This window comes from Macaca thibetana, chromosome 3 (assembly GCF_024542745.1).
Source record: "Macaca thibetana thibetana isolate TM-01 chromosome 3, ASM2454274v1, whole genome shotgun sequence".
In the NCBI taxonomy this organism is placed as follows: Eukaryota; Metazoa; Chordata; class Mammalia; order Primates; family Cercopithecidae; genus Macaca; species Macaca thibetana.
In genome coordinates, this window is record NC_065580.1 from 463384 (window position 1) to 482050 (window position 18667).

Below are 18667 nucleotides of genomic sequence, written 5' to 3' on the forward strand. Positions count from 1 at the left end.
CACCATGATAGCCCACATTCTGGGCCATAAAACACATCTTAACAAACATAAAAGAACAGAAATTATACATCTGCTCTCAGAGCACAATGGAATCACATTAGAAATCAGTAACAGAAAAATAACTGGAAAATTCCACAATATATGAAGATTAAACAACATATTTCTAAATAACACAGAGGCTCCAAAACACATCTCAGAAATGTAAAAGCATTTTGAACTAAATACAAATGAAAACAAACTTATCGGAATTTGTGGAATGCAAACAAAAGCAGTGCTTAGAGGGCAATTTATAGTGTTGAATGCATATATTAGAAAAGAAGAAAGATCTAAAATCAATCATCTAAGTTTCGAGCTTGGATTAACTAGAAAAACAAGAGCAAATTAAATCTGAAGTAAGCAGAAAAAAGAAATATTAAAGCAGAAATCAATAAAATTAAAAATAGGAAATCAACAGAGAAAAATCAATGAAATCAAAAGTTGGCTTTTTTGAAAATATTGATAAATCAGTACACTTCCAGGCCAAGCTAACTAAGGGAAAAAGAGAGCAGACCCAAATTATTAGCATCAGAAAAGTAAGAGGGGACATCACTGCAGATCCCATGACGTTAAAAGGATAATCTAGTAATACCATGAACAGCTCTATGCCCATAAATCTGATGACCTAGTAAAATGGGCCAGTTTCATGAAAGACACAGTTGCTAAAACTCACACTAGAAGAAACAGAGAATTTAATAGGCCTATACCTCTTAAAGAAATCGAGTCAATAATAACCTTCTAAAAAAGAAAACACAAGGCCCAGCTAGTGCTAGAAAGCACTAGCACTGGTGAATTCTACCAAACATTTAATAAAGAAATTATACAATTCTTACCTGGGCACAGTGGTTCACACCTGTAATCTCAGCACTTTGGGAGGCCAAGGCAGTCAGATCTGAGATGGGTGAATCACCTGAGGTCAGGAGTTTGAGACTAGCCTGGCCAATATGCTGAAACCCCGTCTCTACTAAAAATACAAAAATTAACTGGGTGTGGTGGCAGGCACCTGTAGTCCCAGCTACTCGGGAGGCTGAGTCAGGAGGATCGCTTGCACCCGGGAGACAGAGGTTGCAGCGAGCCAAGATCACAGCACTGCACTTTAGCCTGGGAGACAGAGCAAGACTCTGTCTCAAAAAAAAAAAAAAAAAAAAGAAATTACACAATACTTTACACTCTCTTTCAGGGGACAGAGGCAGAAAGAATACTTCCTTAATCATTGTATGAGGCCAGTATGATCCAGATAAAGATATTACAAGAAAAAAAAAACAAGCTACAGAACAATATCATTCATGAATACAGATGCAAAAATCTGCAACGAAATTGTACCAAATCGAAGCTAACAATATATACAAAGAATCACACAGGGCCAGGCACAGTGGCTCACACCTGTAATCCCAGCACTTTGGGAGGCCAAGGCAGTAAGATCACTTGACCCAGGAGTTCAAGACCAGCCTGGGTGAGATCTTAAGACCCTGCCTCTACAAAAAATTTAAAAACTAGCTGGGCATGGCGGCTCATGCCTGTAGTTCCAGCTACTCAGGAGGCTGAGGTGGTAAGATTGCTTGAGCATGAGAGGTTGAGGCTACAATGAGCCGTGATCACCCTACTGCACTTGAGTCTGAGCAACAGAGTAACACCCTGCCTCAAAAAAATAAAAGATAAAAAATGAAAAGAATCATACGCCACAATCAGCTGGCATTTATCCCAAGTATGCAAGCCTGCTTTGACATTCAAGGATCAATTAATGTAACCCATCAAATCAACAGGCTAAGAGAGAAAAATCATGAGATCATATCCATAAATGGAGAAAAAACATTTGACAAAATCCAACAACCATTAATGATAAAACTCTTAGTAAACTAGGAATAGAGAGAAATTTCCTCAACTTGATAAAGAACATCTACAAAAAAAATACAGCTAATATCATACCTAAGTGAGAAACTCAAAGTTTTCCCACTACGATTGAAAACAAAAGAATATATCATCTCATCACTCCTTGTCAGCATCATGCTGGAAGTTCTAACTAATGAAATAAGAAAAGGAAATAAAAAGTATACTGATTGGGAAGGAAGAAATTAAAATTTCTTCACAGATAATATGATAGTCTATGCAGAAAATCTGAAAGAACTGAACAACAATAACAAAAAAACCAACTGGAAATAATAAGCAAGGTCACAGAACACAGGGTGAGTACACAAAAGTCAATTTCTTTCCTATATACCAGCAAGGAACAAGTAGAATCTGAAATTAAAAACACATTATTACTTATATTAGCACCCTCAAAACTCAAATAGGTATCAATCTAACAAAACAAGTACAAGATCTCTATGAGGAAAACTATAAAGCTCTGCTAAGCAAAACAAAGAACTAAATAAAGGGAGAGATATTCCATGTTCACAAATAAGGCTCAAATCTGTCAAGACGTCAGTTTTTCCCACCTCGACCTATAGCATGCAATCTCAATCGAAGTTTCAGAATGGTATGAATATTGACAAACCAGCTCTAAAGTTACATGTAGAGGCGGAAGATCCAGAATAATCAACACAACATTGAAGGAGAACAAAGTTGGAGAACTGACATGACCTGATGTCAAGACCCACTACAAAGCTATAGCAATCAAGACAGTGTGTACTGGCGAAAAGACTGGACAAATAGATGAATGCAACAGAACAAAAAGCCCAGAAGTAGACCCACATAAATATGTCAACTGATGTTTGAAAAGGGAGCAACAGCAATAGAGTACAATGAATGAAAGATAGTCTCTACAAAAAATGGTTCTGGAACAAATAAACAGTCACACGATAACCTAGACAAAGACCTTACACCCTTCAAGAAAACACACTCAAAACAGATCACAGACTTAAGTGTAAAATGCGAAACTATAAACTCTTAGGAAATAGCACAGAACAAATTTAGATGACTTTAGGTATGGAGATGACTTTTTAGATACAACACCAAAAGCATAATCTATGAAAGAAAAAATTGATAAGCTGGACTTCATTAGAATTAAAAACTTCTGTAAGAGACAATGTCAACATGAAGAGAAGACAAGTCACAGACTGACAGAAAATATTTGCAAAAGACAACTGATAAAGGAGTGTTATCCAAAATACATATAGAACTCCTAAAACTCAACAATTAAAAAAATGGGTTGAAGACCTTAACAGACATCCCACTAAACAAGATATACAGATGGCAAACAAATATACGAAAAGATGCTCCACATCATACGTCACCAGGAAAATGTAAATTAAAAGGACGGTGAGATACCACTACCCACCTAACCAGAACACCCACAACACCAAATGCAGGGGAGGATGTGGAGCTACAGGAACTCTCACTCATTGCTGGAGAAAGTAAAATCCTACGGCCACTGTGGAGGACAGCTTGGCAATTTACTAACAAAACTAAACATACTCTTATCATATGATCCAGCAATCACACTCCTTGGTAGTTACCCAATAGAGTTGGAAACATGTTCACACAAAAACCTGCACACAGATGTTTACAGCAGATTTATTCATACTTGCCAAAACCTGGAAGCAACCAAGATGTCCTCCAGTTAGTGAGTGGGTAGCCTGCAGTATATCCCTACAATGGATATTATTCAGCACTAGGAGAAATGAGTTATTAAGCCTTGAAGAGACACAGACGGACCTTAAAATGCATATCGCTAAGTAAAAGAAGTCAATCTGGAAAAGGTCACAAACAGTATGATTCCAATCACAGACAATCTGCAACTTACAATGATTCAATGTATGGTTTTTTTTTACTTTACAATGGTGCGAAAGTAAAACGCACTGAGTGGAAACTGTACTTTGAATTTTGTTTTTTTCCTGGACTAGCGACATGCAGTATGATATGCAGAAGGATATGCGGCAGGATATGCACCATGATATATGGTGTGACATGCAGTACGATATGCGGTACAATATGTGTTAGGCTATGCACTATGATATATGGTATGATATACGGTGTGACATGCGGTACAATATGCGGTACGATATGTACTATGATATACGGTATGATATACAGTATGATATATGGTGTGACATGCGGTACAATATGTGGTAGGATATGGACTATGATATATGGTATGATATATGGTGTGACACGCAGTACGATATGCAGTAGTATATGCACTGTGATATACGGTATGATATGTGGTGTGACATGCAGTACAATATGCGGTACGATATGTGGTAGAATATGCACTATGATATACGGTATGCTATACGGTGTGACATGCGGTATAATATGCGGTACAATACGTGGTAGGATATGCACTATGATATATGGTATGATATACAGTGTGACATGTGGTACAATATGTGGTACGATATGTGGTAGGATATGCACTGATATATGGTATGATATATGGTGTGACATGTGGTACAATATGCGGAAGGATATGCACTATGATATATGGTATGATATACGGTGTGACACAGTGGTACAATATGCGGTAGGTTATGCACTGTGATATATGGTACGATATGCAGTGTGACATGCAATACAATATGTGGTACGATATGCAGTAGGATATGCACTATGATATACGGTATGATATACGGTGTGACATGCAGTACAATATACGGTACAATATGCAGTAGGCTATGCACTGTGATATACAGTACGATATGTGGTGTGACATGCAGTACAATATGCGGTACAATATGCGGTAGGATAGGCACCATGATATACGGTATGACATACGGTACAATATGCAGCATGATTATGCAGTAGGATATGCACTGTGATATACGGTACGATATGCGGTGTGACATGCAGTACAATATGTGGTATGATATGTGGTACGATACTGTTATGATGCTGGCAGCAGCAGCAGCAGCCACACCTCCCAGGCAGCCACGTGACCAAGAGGCTGAACAACCAACACTCTACAATGTGCTGCAGTCAATACATTATATGAGATATTAAACACCTTATTACAAAATAGGTTTTGTGTCAAATGATTTTGCCAACTGTAAGATAAGTGTTTGGAGCACATTTAAGGTAGGCTGGGCTAAGCTTCGGTAGTTTAGGCATATTAAATGCATTTTCAAATCACGATACTTTCAACTTACTATGGGTTTACTGGGATGTAACCCTGTCATACGTTGAGGAGTGGCTGTATAAGACACTCCGGAAAGGGCAAAGCTATACAGACACAGACAAGATCAGTGATTACCACGAATAAGGGGGAAGGGAGGGATGAACAGTCGGAGCACAGGGGTTTTTAGGGCAGTGCAACCACTCTGCATGATGCCCTGTGGTGGATCCACATCACGGCCCATTTGCCCAAACCCACAGAATGTTTAAGGCCAAGAGCGAACCCTAACATAAATCTTGGACTTCGATGATAATGACACATCGATGTAGGCTTCACTCTGCCAGGGTATGTTGATAATGGGGGAGGTTATTCATGTGTGGGGGCGAGGGAGTATATGGGAAATCTTTGTGTCTTCCTGTCAATATATTTTTTTTTGAGATGGAGTTTTGCTCTCGTTGCCCAGGCCTGAGTACAACGGCTCAATCTCAGCTCACTGCAACCTCCACCTCCTGGGTTCAAGCAATTCTCCTGCCTCAAGCCTCCTGAGTAGCTGGGATTACAGGTGCCCGCCACCACGCCCCGCTAATTTTGTATTTTTAGTAGAGATGGGGTTTCGCCATGTTGGCCAGGTTGGTCTCGAACTTCTGACCTCAGGTGATCTGCCCACCTCGGCCTCCCAAAGTACTGGGATTACAGGGGTGAGCCTACGCCTAGCCCTTTCCTCTCAATTTTGATGGAAACATAAAACTGCTCTAAAAAAAAAATAAAGTCTTAGCCAGGAGTAGTGTCTTATGCCTATGGTCCCAACTACTCGAAAGGCTGAGTCAGGAGAATCACTTGAGCCCAAGAGTCTGAGGCTGCATTGAGCTATGATCGTGCCAGCCTGGGCAACAGAGCGAGCCCCTGTCTCAAAATAAATATAAAATAAAAAATAATAAAGTCTTATAAAAAATAAATAAGGTCCTCGTGGCACATTATCATATAAAGTCATTGTACATTATATTAAATAATATATACATTTATTGTATCAATAAATACAACACCTGCTGACTGACAAAAAGAACAAAAACAGGAATTTTAAATGACAACTAATAGCATCACATTTCTTATTCTTGCTCAACTCAGCAGACCCAGTGGCGCTTAGTCATGTCCTATGTCTGGCCAGGATTTTGAAACTACAATTCATCCACTCTGCAAACACTCACAACACACTTAGTGTGGGCCAGGTACTCAGCCAGGTGAGGAGACAGTGGGGAATGGAGCAGACACCGTCACTTCTGTGCAGAGCTAGAACCACACTGGGGGACACACCCCTGAGAAGGAACAAGAAACCCCCATTACCAGGAGTTCACCCGCCCAAGGAGAGCCCCACGTGCTCTCCATCAAGCTCTGCACTACGTCCTTCAGAGGCCCCGTCCGCAATTCTTCCCTCATATGAGGATACTTACAATTTCTTGATCTCTCCGGTTTTGCATATATATTCTGAAAATTATTTATAACCTTGCATAATTCTCAGCAACCATGGCCTGGATCATGTCTTTTGTGATTTCTCTATTAGGTGTCTTCAAATCTCCTCACTTTCTTCAACTTACACAGAACAACAATGAGAAGGCTGTCTGTTCATTCACCCTAAACCTCTTCTCTCCAATTTCTTTGCAAAATCCTCTCCTCTTCCAGAAAGAAAGAGGCTCAAGTACCTGACGGTGTGCACACAACCCAGTTACATTCCTTGACCCCCACAACCCAGATGGCTTTCAACAAGACCAAGGACTTCAAACAACTCCAAGTGTGAATTTCATATGAAAATCTCATCTGTCCCTGCTATCTGAAAGGGACAATAATTACACTAGTAAAATGCTGACAGGAAAGCAAGGAAATGTGAGTGGAAGTCTGTGCTGGGACAGGATTGCAAAACTATAAGACGAAGTACTCTCCTTACCACAGTTTCCTCGCCTCCTGGCCTCTGGTCCAGCTTCCACCACACGGACGGAATAACCTTCCTCATGGCCATGCTAATGGAGAGAGAACAGCCCCATCAGCCAGGACACAGGTGAGATTCCAGGAGACACGCACGCCACACAGCTCCCCACAGAGCCCACCGGCCCTCAACAGCCAGGACACAGGTGAGATTCCACAGGTGCACAGACTGCGAAACTCGCGCTCTGGATGCGGGTCCCACCCTGGGACTGACAAACTGTGTGACTTAGAGCTTAGAGCAAGTATCTTCAACCCTCTGTGCCTCAGCTTTCTCTTCTGAAAAATCAGAATTACGGCACCTGTTTCACAGCAGCAGTGAGAGGACCGGATAAAAGGACACACAAGAAGCCCGGATCCCTGTGTGTGATGAAGAAAAAGCCTTGCAAATGTCACCTTTATCAACGACGCTAGAAAGATCTATGCACTTAGAAGTCACTACTCAGGCCAGGCATGGCGGCTCACGCCTATAGTCCCAGCACTCTGGGAGGCTGAGGAGGGTAGATCACCTGAGGTCAGGAGTTTGAGACCAGCCTAGCCAACATGGTGAAATCCCGTCTCTACTAAAAATAAAAAAAATTAGCCAGGCAGGGTGGCAGGTACCTGCAATCCCAGCTACTTGGGAGGCTGAGGCAGGAGAATCTCTTGAACCCAGGAGGCAGAGGTTGTGGTGAGCTGAGATCGCACCACTGCACTCCAGCCTGGGCGACAAGAGCGAAACTCAGTCTCAAAAAAAAAAAACAAGTGACTACCCAAAACTAGGCAGTGTCTAAAACTGGTGACAATATAATGTATTATTCATGAAGAAAACAGAAAAAGAACTTTCCATGTGTCCAGAAAACTATTCTGGCACATAGCAGGCACTCCATAAATGCTGAAGAATTGAATCAAGATAAATTCAGTGTTGCTGCTGTAAAATGTGGATCTAATCATAGCCAAAACAAGCTGTTAAATACGTTCACAATGAACTGAAATTTTTCTAGAAAAAAACACATCATATATTTTACTCCTCTGGAAAAGAAAAATAAAAGAATGTAAAATATCCCATTGGCTACCTCATTGATAATTTTTATACTGATTATAGGTTGCACGGATACTATTTTAGATTTATTGGATTATATAAGATGTTATGAAATTAATTCATGTTTCTTTTGTATGTTTATAAGAAAATGTAAAATTATAGGCCAGGTGTGGTGGCTCGCACCTATAATCCCAGTACTTTAGGAGGCTGAGGCAGGAGAATCACCTGAGCCCAGAAGTGCGAGACCAGTCTGGGCAACACAGCAAGACCCCACCTCTTTTTTTTTTTTTTTTTTTTTTTTTTGAGACAGAGTCTCGCTCCATGGCCCAGGCTGGAGTACAGTGATGCGATCTCGGCTCACTGCAATTTCCATGTCCCAGGTTCAAGCAATTCTCCTGCCTCAGCCTCCCAAGTAGCTGGGATTACAGGAGTCCACCACCATGCCTGGCTAATTTTTGTATTTTGAGTAGAGATGGAGTTTCACCATGTTGGTCAGGCTGGTCTCAAACTCCTGACCTCAGGTGATGCCCCTGCCTTGGCCTCCCAAAGTGCTGGGGTTACAGGCCTGAGCCACCACACCTGGCCTTTTTTAAATTTTTTGTTGTTGTTGTTTTTATACAGATGAGGAATTCCTATGCTGCCCAGGCTGGTCTCGAACATCTGGTATATTTTTTAAAATAAAAATAAAAAAATTTAAAATTATAAGTGTGGCTCATGTTATAATTCTAGTTAACAATGCCAACCTGGAGCTTAGAGAAAAAATTGGGAAACATGAAAAAAATAGGAAAATAAATCTATATGTTTTCATCCAATAATTCCACAATTCCACTTCAAGAAATGTATCCACAAAAATAACACAGTAGATCTATAACATCCAAACTGGAGGGATTTCCACAATGAACTAGGAAGAACAGGAGGGCTGTGTGTGTGTGTGTGTGTGTGTGTAAATGTTTAAAACTGGCTTCCAAATTCCCAAATATACATACCAATATATGATTATAAAAGATTATATGAGAAATATTTGTAGGTCTTTTTTTTTCTGTGGTAAATGTGTGGCTATAGCCAGATAATAAGCAATCCCACCACCACCACCAAAATTAAATAAATAAAACATCTGTGTCAAAACAACAGGTGCTGTATGACCTAATTTATGTAAAATCATGTTTGTGTACGGATATAGAATAAAGCAATTCATAAAAATATGGCACGAAGGCTGAGCGCGGTGGCTCCTGCCTGTAATCCCAGCACTTTGGGAGGCCGAAGCAGGTGGATCACCTGAGGTCAGGAGTTCAAGATCAGCCTGGCCAACATGGTGAAACCCTGTCTCTACTAAAAATACAAAAATTAGCTGGGTGCGGTGGCACATGCCTGCGATCCCAGCTACTCAGAAGGCTGAGGCACGAATCACTTGAACCCAGGAGGCAGAGGTTGAGGTGAGCTGAGATCGCGCCACTGCACTCCAGCCTGGGAGACAGAGCAAGACTCCAACTCAGCATATATATATATATATGGCAGAAAATTGTTAAATATGATTATCTCAAGGTCATGGGTTTCAGATAACTACCAAAAAAGAAAAAATTATTCTCCAGAAATAATTCATAAAATTCAAAATATGCTTGCCACATTATCTGTAATAACAAAAAAAAAAAGAGGAAAATGGTTTAATAATAACCCTAACTCCACAGTGTGCTATTTTAGTTACTAAGTAATCGTTATGAAGACTCCTCTTATGATACTATTGGAGATGGTGGAGATAATGAAGACTGTGGAGAAACGCTGATGTGCTAAGTGACAAGCTCAGCACAGGGTACAATTCTCCTGGTGCATAAATACATGTCACAAGGTAGCTTAACACATGGAAACAATTATGCAAGGAGAGGGATTACGCGTGTGTGTTAGTCACAAGTGTCTATTAATAACATGTGCTTGGTAGAATTTGCCAGAGAAGCCATCAGAGCCTGAGCTACTTTGTGGGGAGATTCTTAACATAAACATAATTTCTTGACTTACTATAGGTCAGTTCAGCCTATTGCTTCTAGCAGTTTTAGTAACTGATAGTCTCTAGGAATTTGTCCGTTCATCTAAATTACCTAATTTGTTACCATAAAATATTGTCCTATCTGTGATTGAAAGTGGGGTGCTAAAGTTCCTATTATTGTGAATTGTCTATTTCTCCCTTCAATTCTGTCAGGTTTTGCTGCTTGTGTTTTGGGGCCCTCTTGTTAGGTAAATATTCATTTACAATTGTTACATCTCCTTGCTGAACTAATTATTTGGTCATTCTGAATTGTCTATCTCTAGTAACACTTTCTGTCTCAAAATCTGTTTTATCTGATATTAGTATAGCCAGTCCAGCCCTCTCATAGCTGCTGTTTGACAGATTCTCTTTGTCCAGCTTTTTACTTTCAACCTATTTGTGTCTTCTAGCCTAAAGTAAGTCTCTAGTGTGCCTTCTGGAATCACCACTCAAATAAACCATCTGCAAATGAGCCCTGTCTCAGCCTCTGCTTTCAAGGGGAAGCCCAAACTAAGATGATGGCTAATCTGAATGTACCATAAAATCGATGTATCCTCAGTGGAGACTGCCTTACCTTCCGTCTTGAATCTTTATCTTTTCCGTGATTCCTTACTAAATTCTCAGCATACCTGGAAAGCAAACATAATCAAAATCAAAATTTACTTTTAAATGAGCGCTTTTAAAAAATAAAACATTTTCCATATCAGTGAAAGTTCTTAACAATATTTTGATACGATTAAGAACTACTATAGGCCGGGCGCGGTGGCTCAAGCCTGTAATCCCAGCACTTTGGGAGGCCGAGGCGGGCGGATCACGAGGTCAGGAGATCGAGACCATCCTGGCTAACACAATGAAACCCCGTCTCTACTAAAAATACAAAAAAACTAGCCGGGCGAGGTGGCGGGCGCCTGTAGTCCCAGCTACTCGGGAGGCTGAGGCAGGAGAATGGCGGGAACCCGGGAGGCGGAGCTTGCAGTGAGCCGAGATAGCGCCACTGCACTCCAGCCTGGGCGACAGAGCGAGACTCCGTCTCAAAAGAAAAAAAAAAAAAAAAAAAAAAAAGGACTACTATAACCAGGGGCAACGACTTGCACTTATAATCCCAGCTATTTGGGAGCCTGGGGCAGGAGGATCGCTTAAGGCCAGGAGTTCGGGACCAGCCTGGGCAACAGAGTAGACCCCATCTCTACAAAAATAAAAAATTAGCCTGGCATGGTGGCACATGCCGTAGTCTCAGCTACTTGGGAGGCTGAGGCAGGAGGATTGCTTGAGCCCAGGAGTTTGAAGCTGCAGTGAGCCATGATTGTGCCACTGCACTCCAGCCTGGGTGACAGAGCAAGACCCTTTCTCAAAAAATAATTTAAAAAAAAAAAAACTGTTGCAGGTTAGCAAAGCATGTTTTATTATAGCAATAAATGTTAAAGTCTTCCTAGCATTCTTACTCTTTTAGCAATAATTCAAGACAGAAAATATCTTCCAGAGAAGAAATTACGTGTTTTAACAAACTTGTGTGTGAGTGCAAATCTACATTCTTTAGGAGTTCTTGGCCGGGTGCGGGGCTCATGTCTGTAATCCCAGCACTTTGGGAGGCCGAGGTGGGCAGACTGCCTGAGGTCAAGAGCTCGGGACCAGTCTGGCACACGGTGAAACTTCATCTCTACTAAAAATACAAAAAAATTAGCCAGTCATGGTGGCATGTGCCTGTAATCCCAGCTACTTGGGAGGCTGAGGCAGGGGAATTGCTTGAATCAGGGAGGTGGAGGTTACAGTTAGCCAAGATCATGCCGCTGCACTCCAGCCTAGGCAACAGAGCAAGACTCCATCTCAAAAAACAGAGTTCTAGAAATTTTCTATAATTTTATTGGTCTGTCTGAAATACTATTTTATATTAAATATAAAATAAAATATATAATATGTAATACAAATATAAAATAAAAGATATTTCTAAAAGAAAAATTTATCTTGAAATATGTTTTACTTTTAAATCACATTTCATGTTAGTTAGGACCTAAAATAAAGATGTGCAAAATATCAAACTGATTCTCAATTTTTAAACTTTCATTCATACCAATATACCATGTGGTTTAACAAAAGTACTGAATTGAGCGAAAGAGTCTTCTTGTGCCTTCTAGTGGACATGCAGCATAAAACCCAGGAACTGACACCCGAGGTTTAAGTGTTAGCTTTGCCCAAACTTGTAAAAATTTGGGTAAGACATTTAACCTGGGTTTTCTAATCTTTGAAAAAGGATTACAAAATCTGATTGTCAGAAAGAACAAATTAAAGTCTAGGGCTTATATATGAGAGTTTAGGCCAGGCACGGTGGCTCACGCCTGTCATCCCAGACTTTGGGAGGCCAAGGTGGGTGGCTCACTTGAGGCCAGGAGTTCGATACCAGCCTAGCCAACATGGCAAAACCCCATCTCTACCAAAAATACAAAAATTAGCTGGGCATGGTGGTGTGTGCCTGTAGTTCCAGTTACTCGGGAGGCTGAGGCAGAACAGCTTGAACCTGGGAGGCGGAGGTTGCAGTGAGCCAAGATCGCACCACTGCACTCCAGCCTTGGTGACAAAGTGAGACTCTGTCTCAAAAAAAAAAAAAAAAAGTTTATACAGAAACTCCAATTAATCTATAATCTTCGCAAAACCCACATGACACAGGAATTATCATCATTGCTTTAGCGAAAGGCCACCCAACACTGCAACTAAAAGGTAGATAGGAAATTCCAACCAAGGCTGACCCCCACCCCCAGCTCTGGGGGTCTCTGCCAAGGCATCAGGGTGGAATGTTCCGTCCTGGGTGTTCACAAGCGACAAACAATGGGCAGAGGGGGACTTGCCGGCATGTACTGTTTTTAGTGGCTGTGAACCAGAATGGTTTGCTCAGGTCTGTAAAGGGGCAAAACCGCCCACCTGTAGATCTTTAACTTCAGGCAGGGAGGACGCCCTCTTGCACATGAAGAGGCTCCCAAGTGAATTATTCTCCCCAAAGTCAGTACCAATTTTCTAATTTTGCATGAGCAAATGTTAAAAAGGACAAAAACAGATCCTGAGGCAATAAATAGAAACAATAATATTAAAATGGAAAAAATAAAAATAAATATAATTAATTTAAAAGGCAAAATAAAAAACTAATAATTTCATAATAAGTTTCCAAGCTCCTCTAGTATTCCTAAAACATACCAACCCATTTGGAGGGGCTAAGGGGTAAAATCTAGAGAAAATGAAGTATAACTGATTCCCACAGACTGGCCACCACTGGAGCCAGTAAGAAAATTCCCTGAAGCATTCCACGAGAGCGGCACACGTCAAGGTCGACCACAGGGCACGCAATCCTTACTGGCTGCTGGTCCCATCTCTTTTAGAGCTTGCACCTCGATTTCTGTGTTCACCGTTCTAGCAAACAAAAGAATAATCCCATAACCATTTATTAACATATGGGAATGAAGTAAGCATAATTAGTAAACCCCATAAAACAAGAATGGATTGAAAATTTAACAATAGCATCTACACCACAAATATCTTTTAAATAACTATTTTGGCCAGCTATTTTTAGTAAATTAGATAATTAAATGTAAAGAAAATGGATAAAAGTATATATAAAAGGGTGATTATGCCAGGCGCGGTGGCTCACGCCTGTGATCCCAGCGCTTTGGGAGGCCAAGGTGCGTGGATCACCTGAGGTTGGGAGTTAGAGACCAGCCTAACCAACACAGAGAAATCCCGTCTCTACTAAAAATACAAAATTAGCTGGGCGTGGTGGTACACACCTGTAGTCCCAGCTACTCAGGAGGCTGAGGCAGGATAATTACTTGAACCCAGGAGGTGGAGGTTGCAGTGAGCCGAGATCACGCCACTGCACTCCAGCCTGGGCAACAGAGCGAGACATCATCTCAAAAACAGAAACAAAAACTTTACAAAATTAATCAGAAAAAAGTGTTATGTTTAACAGAACAATGTGTTGTGGTCCGTAAAATGAATTGGAATGGGAAAAAAATAAAATCACTAGTGCTGGGTAGGAAAAATTATGATTTACTGACTAGATATAAAAAGGGAAGAGAAAAAAAAGTCATCAAGTTAATGTTAAGAGTCAGACCTGGGTGTGGGCAAGCAGCGCATAGCACTGGGGGCCCTGGCTGTGGTGATGGCAGCCAGTCAGGCTGCACGTGGGGCCAGGAGAAGCGTGCTGTGATTATCTCAGCACCTACCACACAGGGAGGCAGGTAACGCTGCTCACCCAGATGGCCTACAAATGGCAGAGCTGAGAAAAAGCTCAGCACGTTGTCGTCAAACTCCTGTGGCCTCATCACATAGTCCCTCAGGACTAACACTCTGGACAGGAGAGTCCTGGGCTGAAAAAGGTATTTACAAGTAATCACTTGAATCCACTACTTCCAGGAGCAGAAAGGAGATGATCCAATCTTGAAAAGGATAAAAGTATGGCAGGCATGGTGGTTCACATCCTAATCCCATCCATTTGGCAGGCTGAAGTAGCTTGAGGCCAGGAGTTCAAGATCAGCCTAGGCAACACAGCTAGAACCCATCTCTAAAAAAATTGCTTTTGCTGGGCATGGTGGCTCACGCCTGTAATCCCAGAACTTTGGGAGGCCAAGGTGGGCGGATCATGAGGTCAGGAGATGGAGACCATCCTGGCTAACACAGTGAAACCCCGTCTCTACTAAAAATACAAAAGTGGTGGTAGGCGCCTGTAGTCCCAGCTACTCAGGAGGCTGAGGCAGGAGACTGGCGTGAACCCCAGAGGTGGAGCTTGCAGTGAGCGGAGATCACACCACTGCACTCCAGCCTGGACAACAGAGCAAGACTCCGTCTCAAAAACAAAAATTGCTTTTTAAAACGATAAAGGTGAGGGGATCTGTGCCAAGATGGCCAAATAGGAACAGCTCCAGCCTCCAGCTCCCAGCGTGAGCAACATGGAAGACGGGTGATTTCTGCACTTCCAACTGAGGTACGGGGTTCATCTCACTGGGGCGTGTTGGACAGTGGGTGCAGCCCAACAAGTGAGAGCTGAAGCAGGGCAAGGCATCGCCTCACCCGGGAAGCGCAAGGGGGAAGGGAATTCCCTTTCCTAGTCAAGGGAAACCGAGACACACGACACCTGGAAAATTGGGTCACTCCCACCCTAACACTGCGCTTTACCAAGGGTCTTAGCAAAGGGCACAATAGGAGATTATATCCCGGGCCTGGCTCGGAGGGTCCCACGCCCATGGAGCCTCCCTCATTGCTAGCACAGCAGTCTGAGATCTAACTGCAAGGCAGCAGCGAGGCTAGGGGAGGGGCACCCACCATTGCTGAGGCTTAAGTAAGTAAACAAGGCTGCCAGAAGGCTGGAACTGGGTGGAGCCCACCACAGCTCAAGAAGGCCTGCCTGCCTCTGTAGACTCCACCTCTGGGGACAGGGCATAGCCAAACAAAAGGCAGCAGAATCCTCTGCAGATGTAAATGTCCCTGTCTGACAGCTTTGAAGAGTAGAGGTTTTCCCAGCACGGAGTTTGAGATCTGAGAACGGATAGACTGTCTGCTCAAGTGGGTCCCTGACCCGAGTAGCCTAACTGGGAGACATCCCCAACTAGGGGCAGACTGACACCTCACACCTCACACGGCCAGATACACCTCTGAGACGAAGCTTCCAGAGGAACGATCAGACAGCAAAGCAATATTCACTCTTCTGCAGCCTCCGCTGCTGATACCCAGGCAAACAGGGTCTGGAGTGGACCTCCAGCAAACTCCAACAGACCTGCAGTTGAGGGTCCTGACTGTTAGAGGGAAAAATAACAAACAGAAAGGACATCCACACCAAAACCCTATCTGTATGTCACTATCATCAAAGCCCAAATGTAGATAAAAACCACAAAGACGGGGAAAAAGCAGTACAGAAAAGCTGGAAATTCTAAAAATCACAGCGCCTCTCCCCCTCCAAAGGAACGCATCTCCTCGACAGCAACAGAACAAAGCTGGAAAGAGAATGACTTTGATGAGTTGAGAGAAGAAGACTTCAGACAACCAAACTTCTCCGAGCTAAAGGAGGAAGTTCAAACCCATCGCAAAGAAACTAAAAACCCTGAAAAAAGATTTGACGAATGGCTACTAGAATAACCAATGCAGACAAGTCCTTAAACGATCTGATAGAGATGAAAACCATGACACGAGAACTACGTGATAAATGCACAAGCTTCCGTAACCGACTTGATCAACTGGAAGAAAGAGTATCAGTGATTGAAGATCAAATGAATGAAATGAAGCGAGAAGAGAAGTTTAGAGAAAAAAGAGTAAAAAGAAATGAACAAGCCTCCAAGAAATATGGGACTATGTGAAAAGACCAAATCTACGTCTGACCGGTGTACCTGAAAGTGACAGGGAGAATAGAAACAAGTTGGAAAACACTCTGCAGGATATTATCCAGGAGAACTTCCCCAACCTAGCAAGGCAGGCCAACATTCAAATTCAGGAAATACAGAGAACACCACAAAGATACTCCTCGAGAAGAGCAACTCCAAGACACATAATTGTCAGATTCACCAAAGTTGAAATGAAGGAAAATGTTAAGGGCAGCCAGAGAGAAAGGTCGGGTTACACACAAAGGGACGCCCATCAGACTAACAGTAGATCTTTTGGCAGAAACTCTCCAAGCCAGGAGTGGGGGCCAATATTCAACATTCTTAAAGAAAAGAATTTTCAACCAGAATTTCATATCCAGCCAAACTAAGTTTCATAAGTGAAGGAGAAATAAAATCCTTTACAGACAAGCAAATGCTGAGAGATTCTATCACCACCAGGCCTGCCCTACAAGAGCTCCTGAAGGAAACACTAAACATGGGAAGGAACAACCAGTACCAGCCATTGCAAAAACATGCCAAAATGTAAAGACCATCGATGCTAGGAAGAAACTGCATCAACTAACGAGCAAAATAACGAGCTAACATCATAATGACAGGATCAAGTTCACACATAACAATATTAACCTTAAATATAAATGGGCTAAATGCTCCAATTAAAAGACACAGACTGGCAAATTGGATAAATAGTAAAGACTCATCAGTGTGCTGTATTCAGGAGACCCATCTCACATGCAGAGACACACATAGGCTCAAAAAAAGGGATGGAGGAAGATGTACCAAGCAAATGGAAAACAAAAAAAGGCAGGGGTTGCAATCCTAGTCTCTGATAAAATAGACTTTAAACCAACAAAAATCAAAAGAGACAAAGAAGGCCATTACATAATGGTAAAGGGATCAATTCAACAAGAAGAGCTTACTATTCTAAATATATATGCAACCAATACAGGAGCACCCAGATTCATAAAGCAAGTCCTTAGAGACTTACAAAGAGACTTAGACTCCCACAAAATAATAATGGGAGACTTTAACACCCCACTGTCAACATTAGACAGATCAACAAGACAGTAAGTTAACAAGGATATCCAGGAATTGAACTCAACTCTGCACCAAGCAGACCTAATAAACATCTACAGAACCCTCCACCCCAAAACAACAGAATATACATTCTTCTTAGCACCACATCGCACTTATTCCAAAATTGACCACATAGTTGGAAGTAAAGCGCTCCTCGGCAAATGTAAAAGAACAGAAAATATAACAAACTGTCTCTCAGACCACAGTGCAATCAAACTAGAACTCAGGATTAAGAAACTCACTCAATACCACTCAACTACATGGAAACTCAACAACCTGCTCCTGAATGACTACTGGGTACATAACGAAATGAAGGCAGAAATAAAGATGTTCTTTGAAACCAATGAGAACAAAGATACAACATACCAGAATCTCTGGGACACATTTAAAGCAAGGTGTAGAGGGAAATTTATAGCACTGAATGCCCACAAGAGAAAGCAGGAAAGATCTAAAATTGACACTCTAACATTACAATTAAAAGAACCAGAGAAGCAAGAGGAAACACATTCAAAAGCTAGCAGAAGGCAAGAAATAACTAAGATCAGAGCAGAACTAAAGGAGATAGGACACAAAAAATGCTTCAAAATATCAGTGAATCCAGGAGCTGGTTTTTTGAAAAGATCAACAAAATGGATAGACCGCTAGCAAGACTAATAAAGAAGAAAGAGAGAAGAACCAAATAGATGCAATAAAAAACGATAAAGGGGATATCACCACCAACCCCACAGAAATGCAAACTATCATCAGAGAATACTATAAACGCCTCTACACAAATAAACTATAAAACCTAGAAGAAATGGATAAATTCCTGGACACTTACACTCTCCCAAGACTAAACCAGGAAGACCTGAGTAGACCAATAACAGGCTCTGAAATTGAGGCAATAATTAATAGCCTACCAACCAAAAAAAGTCCAGGCCAGACGGATTCACAGACGAATTCTACCAGAGGTACAAGAAGGAGTTGGTACCATTCCTTCTGAAATTATTCCAACCAATAGAAAAAGAGAGAATCCTCCCTAACTCATTTTATGAGGCCAACATCATTCTGATACCAAAGCCTGGCAGAGACACAACAAAAAAAGAGAATTTTAGACCAATATCGCTGATGAACATCAATGCAAAAATCCTCAATAAAAT

At 41.7% G+C, this 18667-nt stretch overlaps 1 protein-coding gene across 1 annotated transcript in view; it reads right to left on the bottom strand.

Annotated features, from left to right (window-relative positions):
• The window catches only part of DYNC2I1 (dynein 2 intermediate chain 1), an 850736-nt gene that overhangs the window by 54685 nt on the left and 777384 nt on the right, over nt 1-18667 (bottom strand). The window contains 4 exon segments of the mRNA XM_050785712.1: nt 7026-7076; nt 7078-7098; nt 10673-10727; nt 13439-13494. Of these exon segments, the coding sequence (XP_050641669.1) occupies nt 7026-7076; nt 7078-7098; nt 10673-10727; nt 13439-13494 (183 nt within the window).